Source organism: Meles meles, chromosome 17 (assembly GCF_922984935.1).
Source record: "Meles meles chromosome 17, mMelMel3.1 paternal haplotype, whole genome shotgun sequence".
In the NCBI taxonomy this organism is placed as follows: Eukaryota; Metazoa; Chordata; class Mammalia; order Carnivora; family Mustelidae; genus Meles; species Meles meles.
The window spans coordinates 34,277,592-34,291,439 of NC_060082.1; the positions used below are offsets into that span (position 1 = coordinate 34,277,592).

The window sequence follows — 13,848 nt, forward strand, 5'->3', positions numbered from 1 at the left end:
TTCTCTTCTCCTGCTGGGTTTAGGGTTTCTTTCTTGTTCTTTCTCCAGCTCCTTTACATGTAGGGTTAGGTTGTGTACTCGAGACCTTTCTTGTTTCTTGAGAAAGGCTTGTACCGCTATATATTTTCCTCTCAGGACTGCCTTTGCTGTGTCCCACAGATTTTGAACTGTTGTGTTTTCATTATCATTTGTTTCCATGAATTTTTTCAGTTCTTCTTTAATTTCCTGGTTGACCCATTCATTCTTTAGAAGGATGCTGTTTAGTCTCCATGTATTTGTGTTCATTCCAAATTTCCTCTTGTGATTGAGTTCTAGCTTCAGAGCATTGTGGTCTGAAAATATGCAGGGAATGATCCCAATCTTTTGATACCGGTTGAGACCTGATTTGTGACCCAGGATGTGATCTATTCTGGAGAATGTTCCATGTGCACTAGAGAAGAATGTGTATTCTGTTGCTTTGGGATAAATTTTCTGAATATATCTGTGATGTTCATCTGGTCCAGTGTGTCATTTAAGGCCTTTATTTCCTTGTTGATCTTTTGCTTGGATGATCTGTCCATTTCAGTGAGGGGAGTGTTAAAGTCCCCTACTATTGTATTATTGTCGATGTGTTTCTTTGATTTTGCTATTAATTGGTTTATATAGTTGGGTGCTCCCATGTTAGGGGCATATGTATTTAAAATTGTTAGATGTTCTTGTTGGACAGACCCTTTGAGTATGATATAGTGTCCTTCCTCATCTCTTATTATAGCCTTTGGCTTAAAATCTAATTGATCTGATATAAAGATTGCCACCCCAGCTTTCTTCTGATGCCCATTAGCATCGTACATTGTTTTCCACCCCCTCACTTTAAATCTGGAAGTGTCTTCGGGTCTAAAATGAGTTTCCTGTAGGCATCATATAGATGGGGTGTTTTTTTTTAATCCATTCTGATACACTTTGTCTTTTGATTGAGGCATTTAGCCCATTAACATTCAGGGTAACTATTGAGAGATACGAATTTAGTGCCATTGTAGTTCCTGTAAGGTGACTATTACTGTGTATTGTCTCTGCTCCTTTCTGATCTACTACTTTTAGGCTCTCTCTTTGCTTTGAGGACCCCTTTCAATATTTCCTGTAGAGCTGGTTTGCTGTTTGTAAATTCTTTCAGTTTTTGTTTGTCCTGGAAGCTTTTTATCTCTCCTTCTGTTTTCAATGATAGCCTAGGTGGATATAGTATTCTTGGCTGCATGTTTTTCTCGTTTAGTGCTCTAAATATATCACACCAGCTCTTTCTGGCCTGGCAGGTCTCTGTGGATAAGTCTGCTGCCAATCTAATATTTTTACCATTGTATGTTAAAGACTTCTTTTCCCAGGCTGCTTTCAGGATTTTCTCTTTGTCACTAAGACTTATAAGTTTTACTATTAGATGATGGGGTGTGGACCTATTCTTATTGATTTTTAGGGGGGTTCTTTGCCCCTCCTGGATTTTGATGCTTGTTCCCTTTTCCATATTAGGGAAATTCTCTCCAATAATTCTCTCCAATATACCTTCTGCTCCCCTCTCTCTTTCTTCTTCTTCTGGAATCCCAATTATTCTAATGTTGTTTCGTCTTATGGTGTCACTTATCTCTCGAATTCTCCCCTCGTGGTCCAGTAGCTGTTTGTCCCTCTTTTGCTCAGCTTCCTTATTCTCTGTCATTTGGTTTTCTATATCACCAATTCTTTCTTCTGCCTCATTTATCCTAGCAGTGAGAGCCTCCATTTTTTATTGCACCTCATTAATAGCTTTTTTGATTTCAACATGGTTAGATTTTAGTTCTTCTATTTCTCCAGAAAGGGCTTTTATATCTCCAGGGAGGGTTTCTCTAATATCTTCCATGCCTTTTTCAAGCCTGGCTAGAACCTTGAGAATCGTCATTCTGTACTCTAGATCTGATATATTACCAGTGTCTGTATTGATTAGGTCCCTAGCCTTCGGAACTGCCTCTTGTTCTTTTTTTTTTGTGGTGAAATTTTCCACCTTGTCATTTTGTCCAGATAAGAGTATATGAAGGAGCAAGTAAAATACTAAAAGGGTGGCAAAGACCCCAGGAAAATGCGCTTTAACCAAATCAGAAGAGACCCCAAATCGTGGGGCGGGGGGTGGGGAAAGGGGATAAAAAGAAGTTCAGGAAAAAAAAAAAGAAAAAATTTAAAAAAAGAAAACAAAGAAAAATGTAAAAAAGAAAAAAATATATACATATACACATATGTATATATATGTATATATATATGTATATGATAAACTAGTTAAAAAACATTTAAAAAGAAAAGGGTAAAAGTTAAAAACAAAATTTAGCAGAAGAAAAAAAATTGAAAAAAAAATTAAATTAACCACAAGACTAAAGAATCATGGGGAGAAAGCCATGAGTTCCGTGCTTTGTTTTCTCCTCCTCTGGAATTCTACTGCTCTCCTTAGTATTGAACCTGCTCTCCTTGGTAGGTGAACTTGGTCCTAGCTGGATTTCTTGTTGATCTTCTGGGGGAGTGGCCTGTTGTAGTGATTCTCACGTATCTTTGCCCGAGGCCGAATTGTACCGCCCTTACCAGGGGCCGGGCTAAGTAATCCGCTCGGGTTCACTTTCGGGAGCTTTTGTTCCCTGAACGCTTACCGTAGAGTTCTGGAGGATGGGAATGAAAATGGCGGCCTCCTAGTCTCCGGCCCAGAGGAGCCTAGAGCTCGGGGCCCCACTCCTCAGTGCGCCCTCAGAGAATAGTGCCCAATCACTCCCGTCTCCCTGGCCTCCGGCTGCACTCCGAGCTTACCCATCCTGCAACCGGTTCAACGTAACCCCGAGCTGAGAGCTCACTCCTCGGCTCTGTCTCTGCAGCCGGCTTCTCCGTTCTAATACCTGCGAGCTCTGGGACACTCAGACACCCCTGATCCTTCTGTGGCCCTGTGGGACCTGGGGCCACGCTGACCCCACGTGGGCTTCACCCCGGTTTAGCCTCTGGAGTGATGTCCCTCAGTGGAACAGACTTTAAAAGTCCCGATTTAGTGCTCCGTTGCTCTGCCGCTTGCCGGGAGCCGGCCCCTCCCCCCGTGGTCTATCTTCCCGTCGTTTTAGATTCACTTCTCCGCCAGTCCTACCTTGCCGAAAGTGGTTGATTTTCTGTTTCTAGAGTTGCTGTTCTTCTTCTCTTCGCTCTCCCGTTAGATTTGTAGGTGTTTGTAGCTGATCTCCTGCTACCTGATGTAGTCTCAGCTGCTACTTTGCCATCTTGACTCCTCCCTCCAGTCTTCTACTCTTTTTGATTCAATTATAAATGGAATTGTTTTCTTAATTTCCTTTTTAGATTGCTTATTTTTAGTGTGTAGAAATGCAACGGATTTTTGCATGTTGATTTTGTATCCTGCAACTTTTTTTTTTCCATTTTATTTATTTTTTTCAGCGTAACAGTATTCATTGTTTTTGCACAACACCCAGTGCTCCATGCAAAACGTGCCCTCCCTATTATCCACCACCTGTTCCCCCAACCTCCCACCCCTGACCCTTCAAAACCCTCAGGTTGTTTTTCAGAGTCCATAGTCTCTTATGGTTCGCCTCCCCTCCCCAATGTCCATAGCCCTCTCCCCCTCTCCCAATCCCACCTCCCCCCAGCAACCCCCAGTTTGTTTTGTGAGATTAAGAGTCATTTATGGTTTGTCTCCCTCCCAATCCCATCTTCATTCATTTATTCTTCTCCTATCCCCCTAACCCCTCATGTTGCTTCTCCATGTCCTCATATCAGGGAGATCATATGATAGTTGTCTTTCTCCGATTGACTTATTTCACTAAGCATGATACGCTCTAGTTCCATCCACGTCGTCGCAAATGGCAAGATTTCATTTCTTTTGATGGCTGCATAGTATTCCATTGTGTATATATATACCACATCTTCTTTATCCATTCATCTGTTGATGGACATCTAGGTTCTTTCCATAGTCTGGCTATTGTAGACATTGCTGCTATAAACATTCGGGTACACGTGCCCCTTCGGATCACTATGTTTGTATCTTTAGGGTAAATACCCAGTAGTGCAATTGCTGGGTCATAGGGTAGTTCTATTTTCAACATTTTGAGGAACCTCCATGCTGTTCTCCAGAGTGGTTGCACCAGCTTGCATTCCCACCAACAGTGGAGGAGGGTTCCCCTTTCTCCACATCCTCGCCAGCATCTGTCATTTCCTGACTTGTTAATTTTAGCCATTCTGACTGGTGTGAGGTGATATCTCATTGTGGTTTTGATTTGAATTTCCCTGATGCCGAGTGACGTGGAGCACTTTTTCATGTGTCTGTTGGCCATCTGAATGTCTTCTTTGCAGAAATGTCTGTTCATGTCCTCTGCCCATTTCTTGATTGGATTGTTTGTTCTTTGGGTGTTGAGTTTGCTAAGTTCCTTATAGATTTTGGATACTAGCCCTTTATCTGATATGTCGTTTGCAAATATCTTCTCCCATTCTGTCAGTTGTCTTTTGGTTTTGTTAACTGTTTCCTTTGCTGTGCAAAAGCTTTTGATCTTGATGAAATCCCAATAGTTCATTTTTGCCCTTGCTTCCCTTGCCTTTGCCGTTGTTCCTAGGAAGATGTTGCTATGGCTGAGGTCGAAGAGGTTGCTGCCTGCATTCTCCTCAAGGATTTGGATGGATTCCTTTCTCACATTGAGGTCCTTCATCCATTTGGAGTCTATTTTCGTGTGTGGTGTAAGGAAGTGGTCCAATTTCATTTTTCTGCATGTGGCTGTCCAATTTTCCCAGCACCATTTATTAAAGAGGCTGTCTTTTTTTCCATTGGACATTCTTTCCTGCTTTGTCGAAGATTAGTTGACCATAGAGTTGAGGGTCTATTTCTGGGCTCTCTATTCTGTTCCATTGATCTATGTGTCTGTTTTTGTGCCAGTACCATGTTGTCTTGATGATGACAGCTTTGTAATAGAGCATGAAGTCCGGAATTGTGATGCCACCAACTTTGGCTTTCTTTTTCAATATTCCTTTGGCTATTCGAGGCCTTTTCTGGTTCCATATAAATTTTCGGATTATTTGTTCCATTTCTTTGAAAAAAAATGGATTGTATTTTGATAGGGATTGCATTAAATATGTAGATTGCTTTAGGTAGCATGGACATTTTCACAATATTTATTCTTCCAATCCAGGAGCATGGAACATTTTTCCATTTCTTTGTGTCTTCCTCAATTTCTTTCATGAGTACTTTATAATTTTCTGTGTATAGATTCTTAGTCTCTTTGGTTAGGTTTATTCTTAGGTATCTTATAGTTTTGGGTACAATTGTAAATGGGATTGACCTTAATTTCTCTTTCTTCTGTCTTGTTGTTGGTGTACAGAAATGCAACTGATTTCTGTGCATTGATTTTATATCCTGACACTTTAATGAATTCCTGTACAAGTTTTAGTAGTTTTGGAGTGGAGTCTTTTGGGTTCTCCACATATAGTATCATATCATCTGCGAAGAGTGATAGTTTGACTTCTTCTTTACCAATTTGGATGCCTTTGATTTCTTTTTGTTATCTGATTGCTGAGGCTAGGACTTCTAGTACTATGTTGAAGCAGTGGTGATAATGGACATCCCTGCCATGTTCCTGACCTTAGCAGAAAAGCTTTCAGTTTTTCTCCATTGAGAATGATATTTGCGGTGGGTTTTTCATAGGTGGCTTTGATAATATTCAGGTATGTGCCCTCTATCCCTACACTTTGAAGAGTTTTGATCAGGAAGGGATGCTGTACTTTGTCAAATGCTTTTTCAGCATCTATTGAGAGTATCATATGGTTCTTGTTCTTTCTTTTATTAATGTGTTGTATCACATTGATTGATTTGCGGATGTTGAACCAACCCTGCAGCCCTGGAATAAATCCCACTTGATCGTGGTGAATAATCCTTTTAATGTACTGTTGAATCCTATTGGCTAGTATTTTGGCGAGAATTTTTGCATCTGTGTTCATCAAGGATATTGGTCTGTAGTTCTCTTTTTTGGTGGGATCCTTGTCTGGTTTTGGGATCAAGGTGATGCTGGCCTCATAAAATGAGTTTGGAAGTTTTCCTTCCATTTCTATTTTTTGGTACAGTTTCAGGAGAATAGGAATTAGTTCTTCTTTAAATGTTTGGTAGAATTCCCCTGGGAAGCCGTCTGGCCCTGGGCTTTTGTTTGTTTGGAGATTTTTGATGACTGTTTCAATCTCCTTACTGGTTATGGGCCTGTTCAGGTTTTCTATTTCTTCCTGGTTCAGTTGTGGTAGTTTATATGTCTCTAGGAATGCTTCCATTTCTTCCAGATTGTCAAATTTGTTGGCGTAGAGTTGCTCATAGTATGTTCTTATAATTGTCTGTATTTCTTTGGTGTTAGTTGTGATCTCTCCTCTTTCATTCATGATTTTATTGATTTGGGTCCTTTCTCTTTTCTTTTTGATGAGTCTGGCCAGGGGTTTATCAATCTTATTGATTCTTTCAAAGAACCAGCTCCTAGTTTCATTGATTTTTTTCTATTGTTTTTTTGGTTTCTATTTCATTGATTTCTGCTCTGATCTTTATGATTTCTCTTCTCCTTCTGGGTTTAGGGTTTCTTTCTTGTTCTTTCTCCAGCTCCTTTACATGTAGGGTTAGGTTGTGTACTCGAGACCTTTCTTGTTTCTTGAGAAAGGCTTGTACCGCTATATATTTTCCTCTCAGGACTGCCTTTGCTGTGTCCCACAGATTTTGAACTGTTGTGTTTTCATTATCATTTGTTTCCATGAATTTTTTCAGTTCTTCTTTAATTTCCTGGTTGACCCATTCATTCTTTAGAAGGATGCTGTTTAGTCTCCATGTATTTGGGTTCTTTCCAGCTTTCCTCTTGTGATTGAGTTCTAGCTTCAGAGCATTGTGGTCTGAAAATATGCAGGGAATGATCCCAATCTTTTGATACCGGTTGAGACCTGATTTGTGACCCAGGATGTGATCTATTCTGGAGAAGGTTCCATGTGTACTTGAGAAGAATGTGTATTCTGTTGCTTTGGGATGAAATGTTCTGAATATATCTGTGATGTCCCTCTGGTCCAGTGTGTCATTTAAGGCCTTTATTTCCTTGTTGATCTTTTGCTTGGATGATCTGTCCATTTCAGTGAGGGGAGTGTTAAAGTCCCCTACTATTGTATTATTGTCGATGTGTTTCTTTGATTTTGCTATTAATTGGTTTATATAGTTGGCTGCTCCCACGTTAGGGGCATAGATATTGAAAATTATTAGATCTTCTTGTTGGACAGACCCTTTGAGTAGAATATAGTGTCCTTCCTCATCTCTTTTTATAGTCTTTGGCTTAAAATCTAATTGATCTGATATAAAGATTGCCACCCCAGCTTTCTTCTGATGCCCATTAGCATCGTACATTGTTTCCCACCCCCTCACTTTAAATCTGGAGGTATCTTCGTGTCTAAAATGAGTTTCTTGTAGGCAACATATAGATGGGTTTTGGTTTTTTATCCATTCTGATACCCTGTGTCTTTTGAATGGGGCATTTAGCCCATGAACATTCAGGGTAACTATTGAGAGATATGAATTTAGTGCCATTATTAGTCTGTAAGGTGACTGTTACTGTATATTGTCTCTGTACCTTTCTGATCTACTACTTTTAGGCTCTCTCTTTGCTTAGAGGACCCCTTTCAATATTTCCTGTAGAGCTGGTTTGGTGTTTGCAAATTCTTTCAGTTTTTGTTTGTCCTGGAAGCTTTTGATCTCTCCTTCTATTTTCAATGATAGCCTAGCTGGATAGAGTATTCTTGGCTGCATGTTTTTCTCATTTAATGCTCTGAATATATCATGCCAGCTCTTCCTGGCCTGCCAGGTCTCTGTGGATAAGTCTGCTGCCAATCTAATATTTTTACCATTGTATGTTACAGACTTCTTTTCTCGGGCTGCTTTCAGGATTTTCTCTTTGTCACTAAGACTTGTAAATTTTACTATTAGGTGACGGGGTGTGGACCTATTCTTGTTGACTTTGAGGGGGGTTCTCTGCACCTCCTGGATTTTGATGCTTGTTCCCTTTGCCATATTAGGGAAATTCTCTCCAATAATTCTCTCCAATAGACCTTCTGCTCCCCTCTCTGTTTCTTCTTCTTCTGGAATCCCAATTATTCTAATGTTGTTTCGTCTTATGGTGTCACTTATCTCTCGAATTCTCCCCTCGTGGTCCAGTAGCTGTTTGTCCCTCTTTTGTTCGGCTTCTTTATTCTCTGTCATTTGGTCTTCTATATCACTAATTCTTTCTTCTGCCTCATTTATCATAGCAGTGAGAGCCTCCATTTTTTTTAAAATTTATTTATTTATTTTTATTTGTTTATTTACAGTATAACAGTTTCATTGTTTTGGCATCACACCCAGTGCTCCATGCAGTACGTGCCCTCCCTATTACCCACCACCTGGTTCCTCAACCTCCCACCCCACCCCCCCACCGCCCCACCGCCACCCCTTCATAACCCTCTGGTTGTTTTTCAGAGTCCATAGTCTCTCATGGTTCATCTCCCCTTCCAGTTTCCCTCAACTCCCTCTCCTCTCCATCTCCCCAGAGAGCCTCCATTTTTTATTGCACCTCATTAATAGCTTTTTTGATTTCAACTTGGTTAGATTTTAGTTCTTTAATTTCTCCAGAAAGGGCTTTAACATCTCCAGAGAGGGTTTCTCTAATATCTTCCATGCCTTTTTCGAGCCCGGCTAGAACGTTCAGAATCGTCATTCTGAACTCTTGATCTGACATATTACCAATGTCTGTGTTGATTAGGTCCCTAGCCTTCGGTACTGTCTCTTGTTCTTTTGTTTGTGGTGATTTTTTCCGCCTTGTCATTTTGTCCAGATAAGAGGATATGAAGGAGCAAATAAAATACTAAAAGGGTGGCAAAGACCCCAGAAAAATGCGCTGTAACCAAATGAGAAGAGACCCCAAATTGTGGGGGGGAGAAATGGGATAAAAAGAGGTTCAGGGAAAAAAAAAGAAAAAAATTTAAAAAATAAAACAAATAAAGAAAAAATATAAAAAAGAAAGAAAAAATATATATATTTAGATAAACTAGTCAAAAAACGTTAAAAAAGAAAAGGGTAAAAGTTTTAAAAAATTTTAGCAGAAGAAGAAAAAAGAAAAAAATTGAAAAAAGAAAAAAAAAATTGAAGTAGCCACAAGACTAAAGAATCATGGGGAGAAAGCCATGAGTTTCGTGCTTTGCTTTCTCCTCCTGGAATTGCGCTGCTGTCTTAGGAATTGAACCTACTTTCCTTGATAGATGAACTTCGTCCTGGCTAGATATTTTGTTGATCTTCTGGGGGAGGGGCCTGTTGTAGTGACTCTCAAGTGTCTTTGCCCGAGGCGGGATTGCACCGCCCTTACCGGCGGCTGGACTAAGTAATCAGCTCGGGTTCGCTTTTGGGCGCTTCTGTTCCCTGAACACTTTCCGTAGAGTTCCGGAGGACAGGAATGAAAATGGCGGCCTCCTAGTCTCCCGCCCGGAGGAGCTGAGAGCCTGGGGCCCCACTCCTCAGTGCGCCCCCAGAGGACAGCACCCAATCACTCCCGTATCCCCGGCCTCCAGCCACGCTCCGAGCTCACCGAGCCTGCGACCAGTTCAAGGTAACCCCGAGCTGAGAGTTCAGTCCTCGGCTCTGTCTCTGCAGCCGGCTTCTGCGTTCTAATACCTGCGAGCTCTGCGACACTCCGACACCCCCGATCCTTCTGGGACCCTGCGGGACCTGGGGCCACGCTGACCCCTCGTGGGCTTCACCCTGGTTTAGCCTCTGGAGCAATGTCCCTCAGTGGAACAGACTTTTAAAAGTCCTGATTTTGTGCTCCGTTCCTCCGCCGCTTGCCGGGAGCCGGCCCCTCCCCCCGCGGTCTATCTTCCCGTCGTTTTAGATTCACTTCTCCACCAGTCCTACCTTTCAGAAAGTGGTTGATTTTCTGTTTCTAGAATTGCTGTTCTTCTTCTCTTCGATCTCCCGTTGGATTTGTAGGTGTTTGCAATGTTTAGATAAGCTATCGAGCTGATCTCCTGCTACCTGATGTAGTCTCAGCCTGCTACTTCTCCGCCATCTTGACTCCTCTCCTGTATCCTGCAACTTTAATGAATTCATTTATTAGTTCCACCAGGTCTGTGTGTGTGTATGTGTTTAATCTTTAGAGTTTTCTATGTAAAAGATCGTGTCACCTATGAATAAAGATCATTTTATTTCTTCCTAATTTAGATGTTTTTTATTTCTTTTCAACTAGTTCTGATATGAACTTGCAATAAATATGTTGAATAGAAGTGGCAAACATAGGCACCTTGTCCTGTTCCAGATATTTTTTCTCTTAAGATTATTTATTTATTTATTAGAGAGACATTGAGAGAGAGGGAGAGAGAGAGCATGAGAGGGGAGAGGGTCAGAGGGAGAGGCAAACTCCCTGCTGAGCAGGGAGTCGGATGTGGGACTCGATCCCAGGACTTGATCCTGGGACTCCAGGATCACGACCTGAGCCAAAAGCAGTTGCTTAACCAACTGAGCCACCCAGGCAGCCCCTGTTCCAGGTCTTAAGGGAAAAACTTTAGTCCTTCACCATTAAATTTGATGTTGGCCATGGGTTTTTCATAAGTGACTTTTGTTATGTTGAAGAGACTTTCTATTCCAGATCAGCTTCTAAATTGTTTCAAAGTCCTCCTCTATTTTTTAAATTTTAAGTAGAATCATGTTGAATTTAGGCTCATTTTGAGGATATGGTAGTGATAAGTTTGCTTCCTATACCACAGAATATTGTTACAGGAAATATCAGTGGACAGGAAGAATATTGTTGATGACATCAAATATAAATTTATAATTGATGACAGCACTTTTATTGATAACCATTAAGGAAAATGAAATTAAGAGTAGTTTCATACAAAAGCAAAAAGTAAAACCAGTGAATTTATGGACCTTTAAGCTTTTGGCTATCTTTCTCTTTTAACTTATTTCCATTTCCCCCCCTAGGCTATCCCGAGCCCAGTGAGCGACTAACACTTGAAGACTTTGAGGAATTAGGTATTATTTTGGCTCCTAATTACTCTGCACTATGAGGCCTCGGAGTTCTGTGTGGACATATCTATTGTGTTTCAATCATTGGTAGTTAAGGAAGGAACCAAGTTTCACAAAATTGGACATTTCTAGTTTAAATTTTAGTAGTCTAGTTAACGTGCTAAACCTAAGTGGTACTGTGTATGGAGACCTGTAGGTCATTTCCTCTAATCTAGGGAATTCTGATAGTCCTGGTGAGCTTTACAAAGTAAGCTGGTACAGCTCCGACAGCACAAAGCCATGAAAAGTCAGGTTCCAGTGAAGAGTTTCACAAGATGGATCCTAAACCTGGAATCTGATTAGAAGGATTCTGTGATCAGAATAAGCCAGACACACTAGTGCTCACGCCGAAACTAGACTAAGGAGCAACTTCTCCAACATGGCGTTAGATGATCTGATCAAAATTAAATGCATCTACCGTCTGGGACCCTTGTGTACTCAGTCTTCAAGCAGTTTTCATTTTTTTCTCAGATGCAGGCATCATCGCTGTGATTGTTCTTACTATTCGTAAGTAGCCCAAATGTTGATGCCACTTAATCAAAATACAACTGCAAAGAAGTGCATTATTTTTTAAATGACTTTTCAGTTTCTATAGCTTGAAAGGAAGTCCACCAGTCTAGAACAGCCTGACCTTGGTATGACACACTGCATTTTCCTGGTGAATGTGTAGTCTTTTATACTGTATGTGTCCGCTTAGTCACAAACCCTAAACATTACCTGTGTTTTCGGAATGATTAGGCATGAGTTTGCATCCCAGAGATGCTTCGGGTAATTTTCTAAACGAAGCAAGGATTCTTCTCTGGCTTCCTGTGGACTAGTCCAGTGACTCCAAGGAATGGGCCTTAGATAGTAAGAGAGTCCAGAGGGAACATGAACAGATAGGTGCTGAAGTAAAATAACATTTTCTGACGACTGCAGTGCAGCCAGCACTTACTTATTTCTGCTGCTAAATCTTGAATCTTCACACCCAGCTTTCCAACTTTTATGTCCTTTGTCTCCTGGTCTCTTGCAGTTGTTGGCCTTGCCGTACTTTGCACCTGCCTGTATAGATGTTTTCAAAGGGGAAAGAAAGGGTAAATAAAAACATGTTCTTCTAACTCATGGTACTGCTCACTCTTGACATCCTTTCGTGCAGCTCTTCTGTTTGTCCCGTATACCGCCTTTTTGGAAACTGTGCCTGCATGAGCGCTCCATCCGTTTGCTTGTGTTTACTGAAATGGCCTGGGGCTGCTCTTACAGTCCCTGCAGTCAGAGGGCTCGCTGCAGAGTGGCTGCAGCTTTTCGGGCTGCAAGAAATGTTTCGGTGGGATTTGAGATTTAAGTTGTGTAGCAAATCATGGACCCTTATGGGGCCTTCCCCACCTAGGTTTACCCTGCGTCCTACATTGGACTAGTGGCCGAGATCAAATGTAGAACCGCCCAGTTGTACTTGAAATTTTTATGATAACAGTTTCCATATGTCTGGATAACTTAGGTAATTGTAAGAAGCTATGTAGGTTCTCATTAAAATACACAATTTGATGTGTTTTTATGTAGAGCTGTTATTTATACTTGTTGAACTGGGGAAGGAAAAGCAGCACTATTTGATTTCCCTCTTATGTTCTCTTAATTTACAGGGTTTCAGTAAAACTGATGGGATTAAACTTAACATTACTGAGGGATAAGATTTACAAGGCACCTCATTAACTTTATCTTTGTTTTTATCTATAAAGCTGAAAAAAAGGGGAGGCTTATAATAGAAAAAAAAAGTGTGTAAGTACATATCTCCTAGGGAGAAGAGGGCTTTTAAACATCAAACTTAAAATTTTAATGAAATGTCTTTCAGTTTAGTAAGAGACTTAGAACAAATCCTGGAGCATAGACCAAGATTAGGTGCTTTGAAATTTCTGATTTTTTAGTGATTTTTGGTAATTTCCTTTCCCTGTAGCTTGGGAGATAGCTCTAACATCAAACCTAATCATTTTAGGGATGCCTGGGTGGCTCAGTCATTGTTTACCTTCAGCTCAGGTCATGATCTCAGACTCTCTGCTCAGCAGTGAGTCTGCTTCTCCTTCTCTCTCTGCCTGCGGATGACCCTGCTTGTGTTCTCTCACTCTCCCTGACAAATTAAATAAATAAAATCTTTAAAAAAAAAACTAATAATTTTAAGGCTCTCTTGGTATTCATGGTTTTATGATATCTTTTGCCTTTTTACTAATCGTCTGGTTTAGGCTATATAAAAAAGCATATTCTTGGGGCGCCTGGGTGGCTCAGTGGGTTAAGCTGCTGCCTTCAGCTCAGGTCATGATCTCAGGGTCCTGGGATCGAGTCCCGCGTCGGGCTCTCTGCTCAGCAAGGAGCCTGCTTCCCTCTCTCTCTCTCTCTCTCTGCCTGCCTCTCTATCTACTTGTGATCTCTCTCTGTCAAATAAATAAATAAAATATTAAAAAAAAAAAAGGCATATTCTTTAGGGGCACCTGGGTGGCTCAGTGGGTTAAATTCTCTGCCTTCGGCTCAGGTCATGATCCCAGGGTCCTGGGATGGAGCCCTGCATCCGGCTCTCTGCTCAGCAGGGAGCCTGCTTCCCTTCCTCTCTCTGCCTGCCTCTCTGCCTACTTGTGATCTCTCTCCATCTGTCAAATAAATAAATATAATCTTTTTTAAAAAAAAGTATATTCTTTACACGTAAAGGACTCAAACTTTTTTATATTATTGATTATTATTTTTAAACCACAGTGCCTTTGTTTGAATCTTCAATCTTGTATTTGTAGAACACATGATATGCATATTGGATTTCTCAATCAGTAGTA

At 40.9% G+C, this 13,848-nt stretch overlaps 1 protein-coding gene across 1 annotated transcript in view; it reads left to right on the forward strand.

The window, feature by feature from the left end:
* The window catches only part of LOC123927763 (membrane cofactor protein-like), a 45,142-nt gene extending 31,889 nt beyond the window's left edge, over window positions 1-13,253 (forward strand). The window contains exons 8-12 of the mRNA XM_045982598.1: window positions 10,976-11,026; window positions 11,531-11,566; window positions 12,072-12,132; window positions 12,676-12,719; window positions 12,983-13,253. Coding sequence (XP_045838554.1) covers window positions 10,976-11,026; window positions 11,531-11,566; window positions 12,072-12,132; window positions 12,676-12,719; window positions 12,983-13,098 — 308 coding nt within the window. The 3' untranslated portion in view covers window positions 13,099-13,253. The remainder of the gene's footprint in view (window positions 1-10,975; window positions 11,027-11,530; window positions 11,567-12,071; window positions 12,133-12,675; window positions 12,720-12,982) is intronic.
* The last annotated feature ends 595 nt before the right edge of the window (window positions 13,254-13,848 follow it).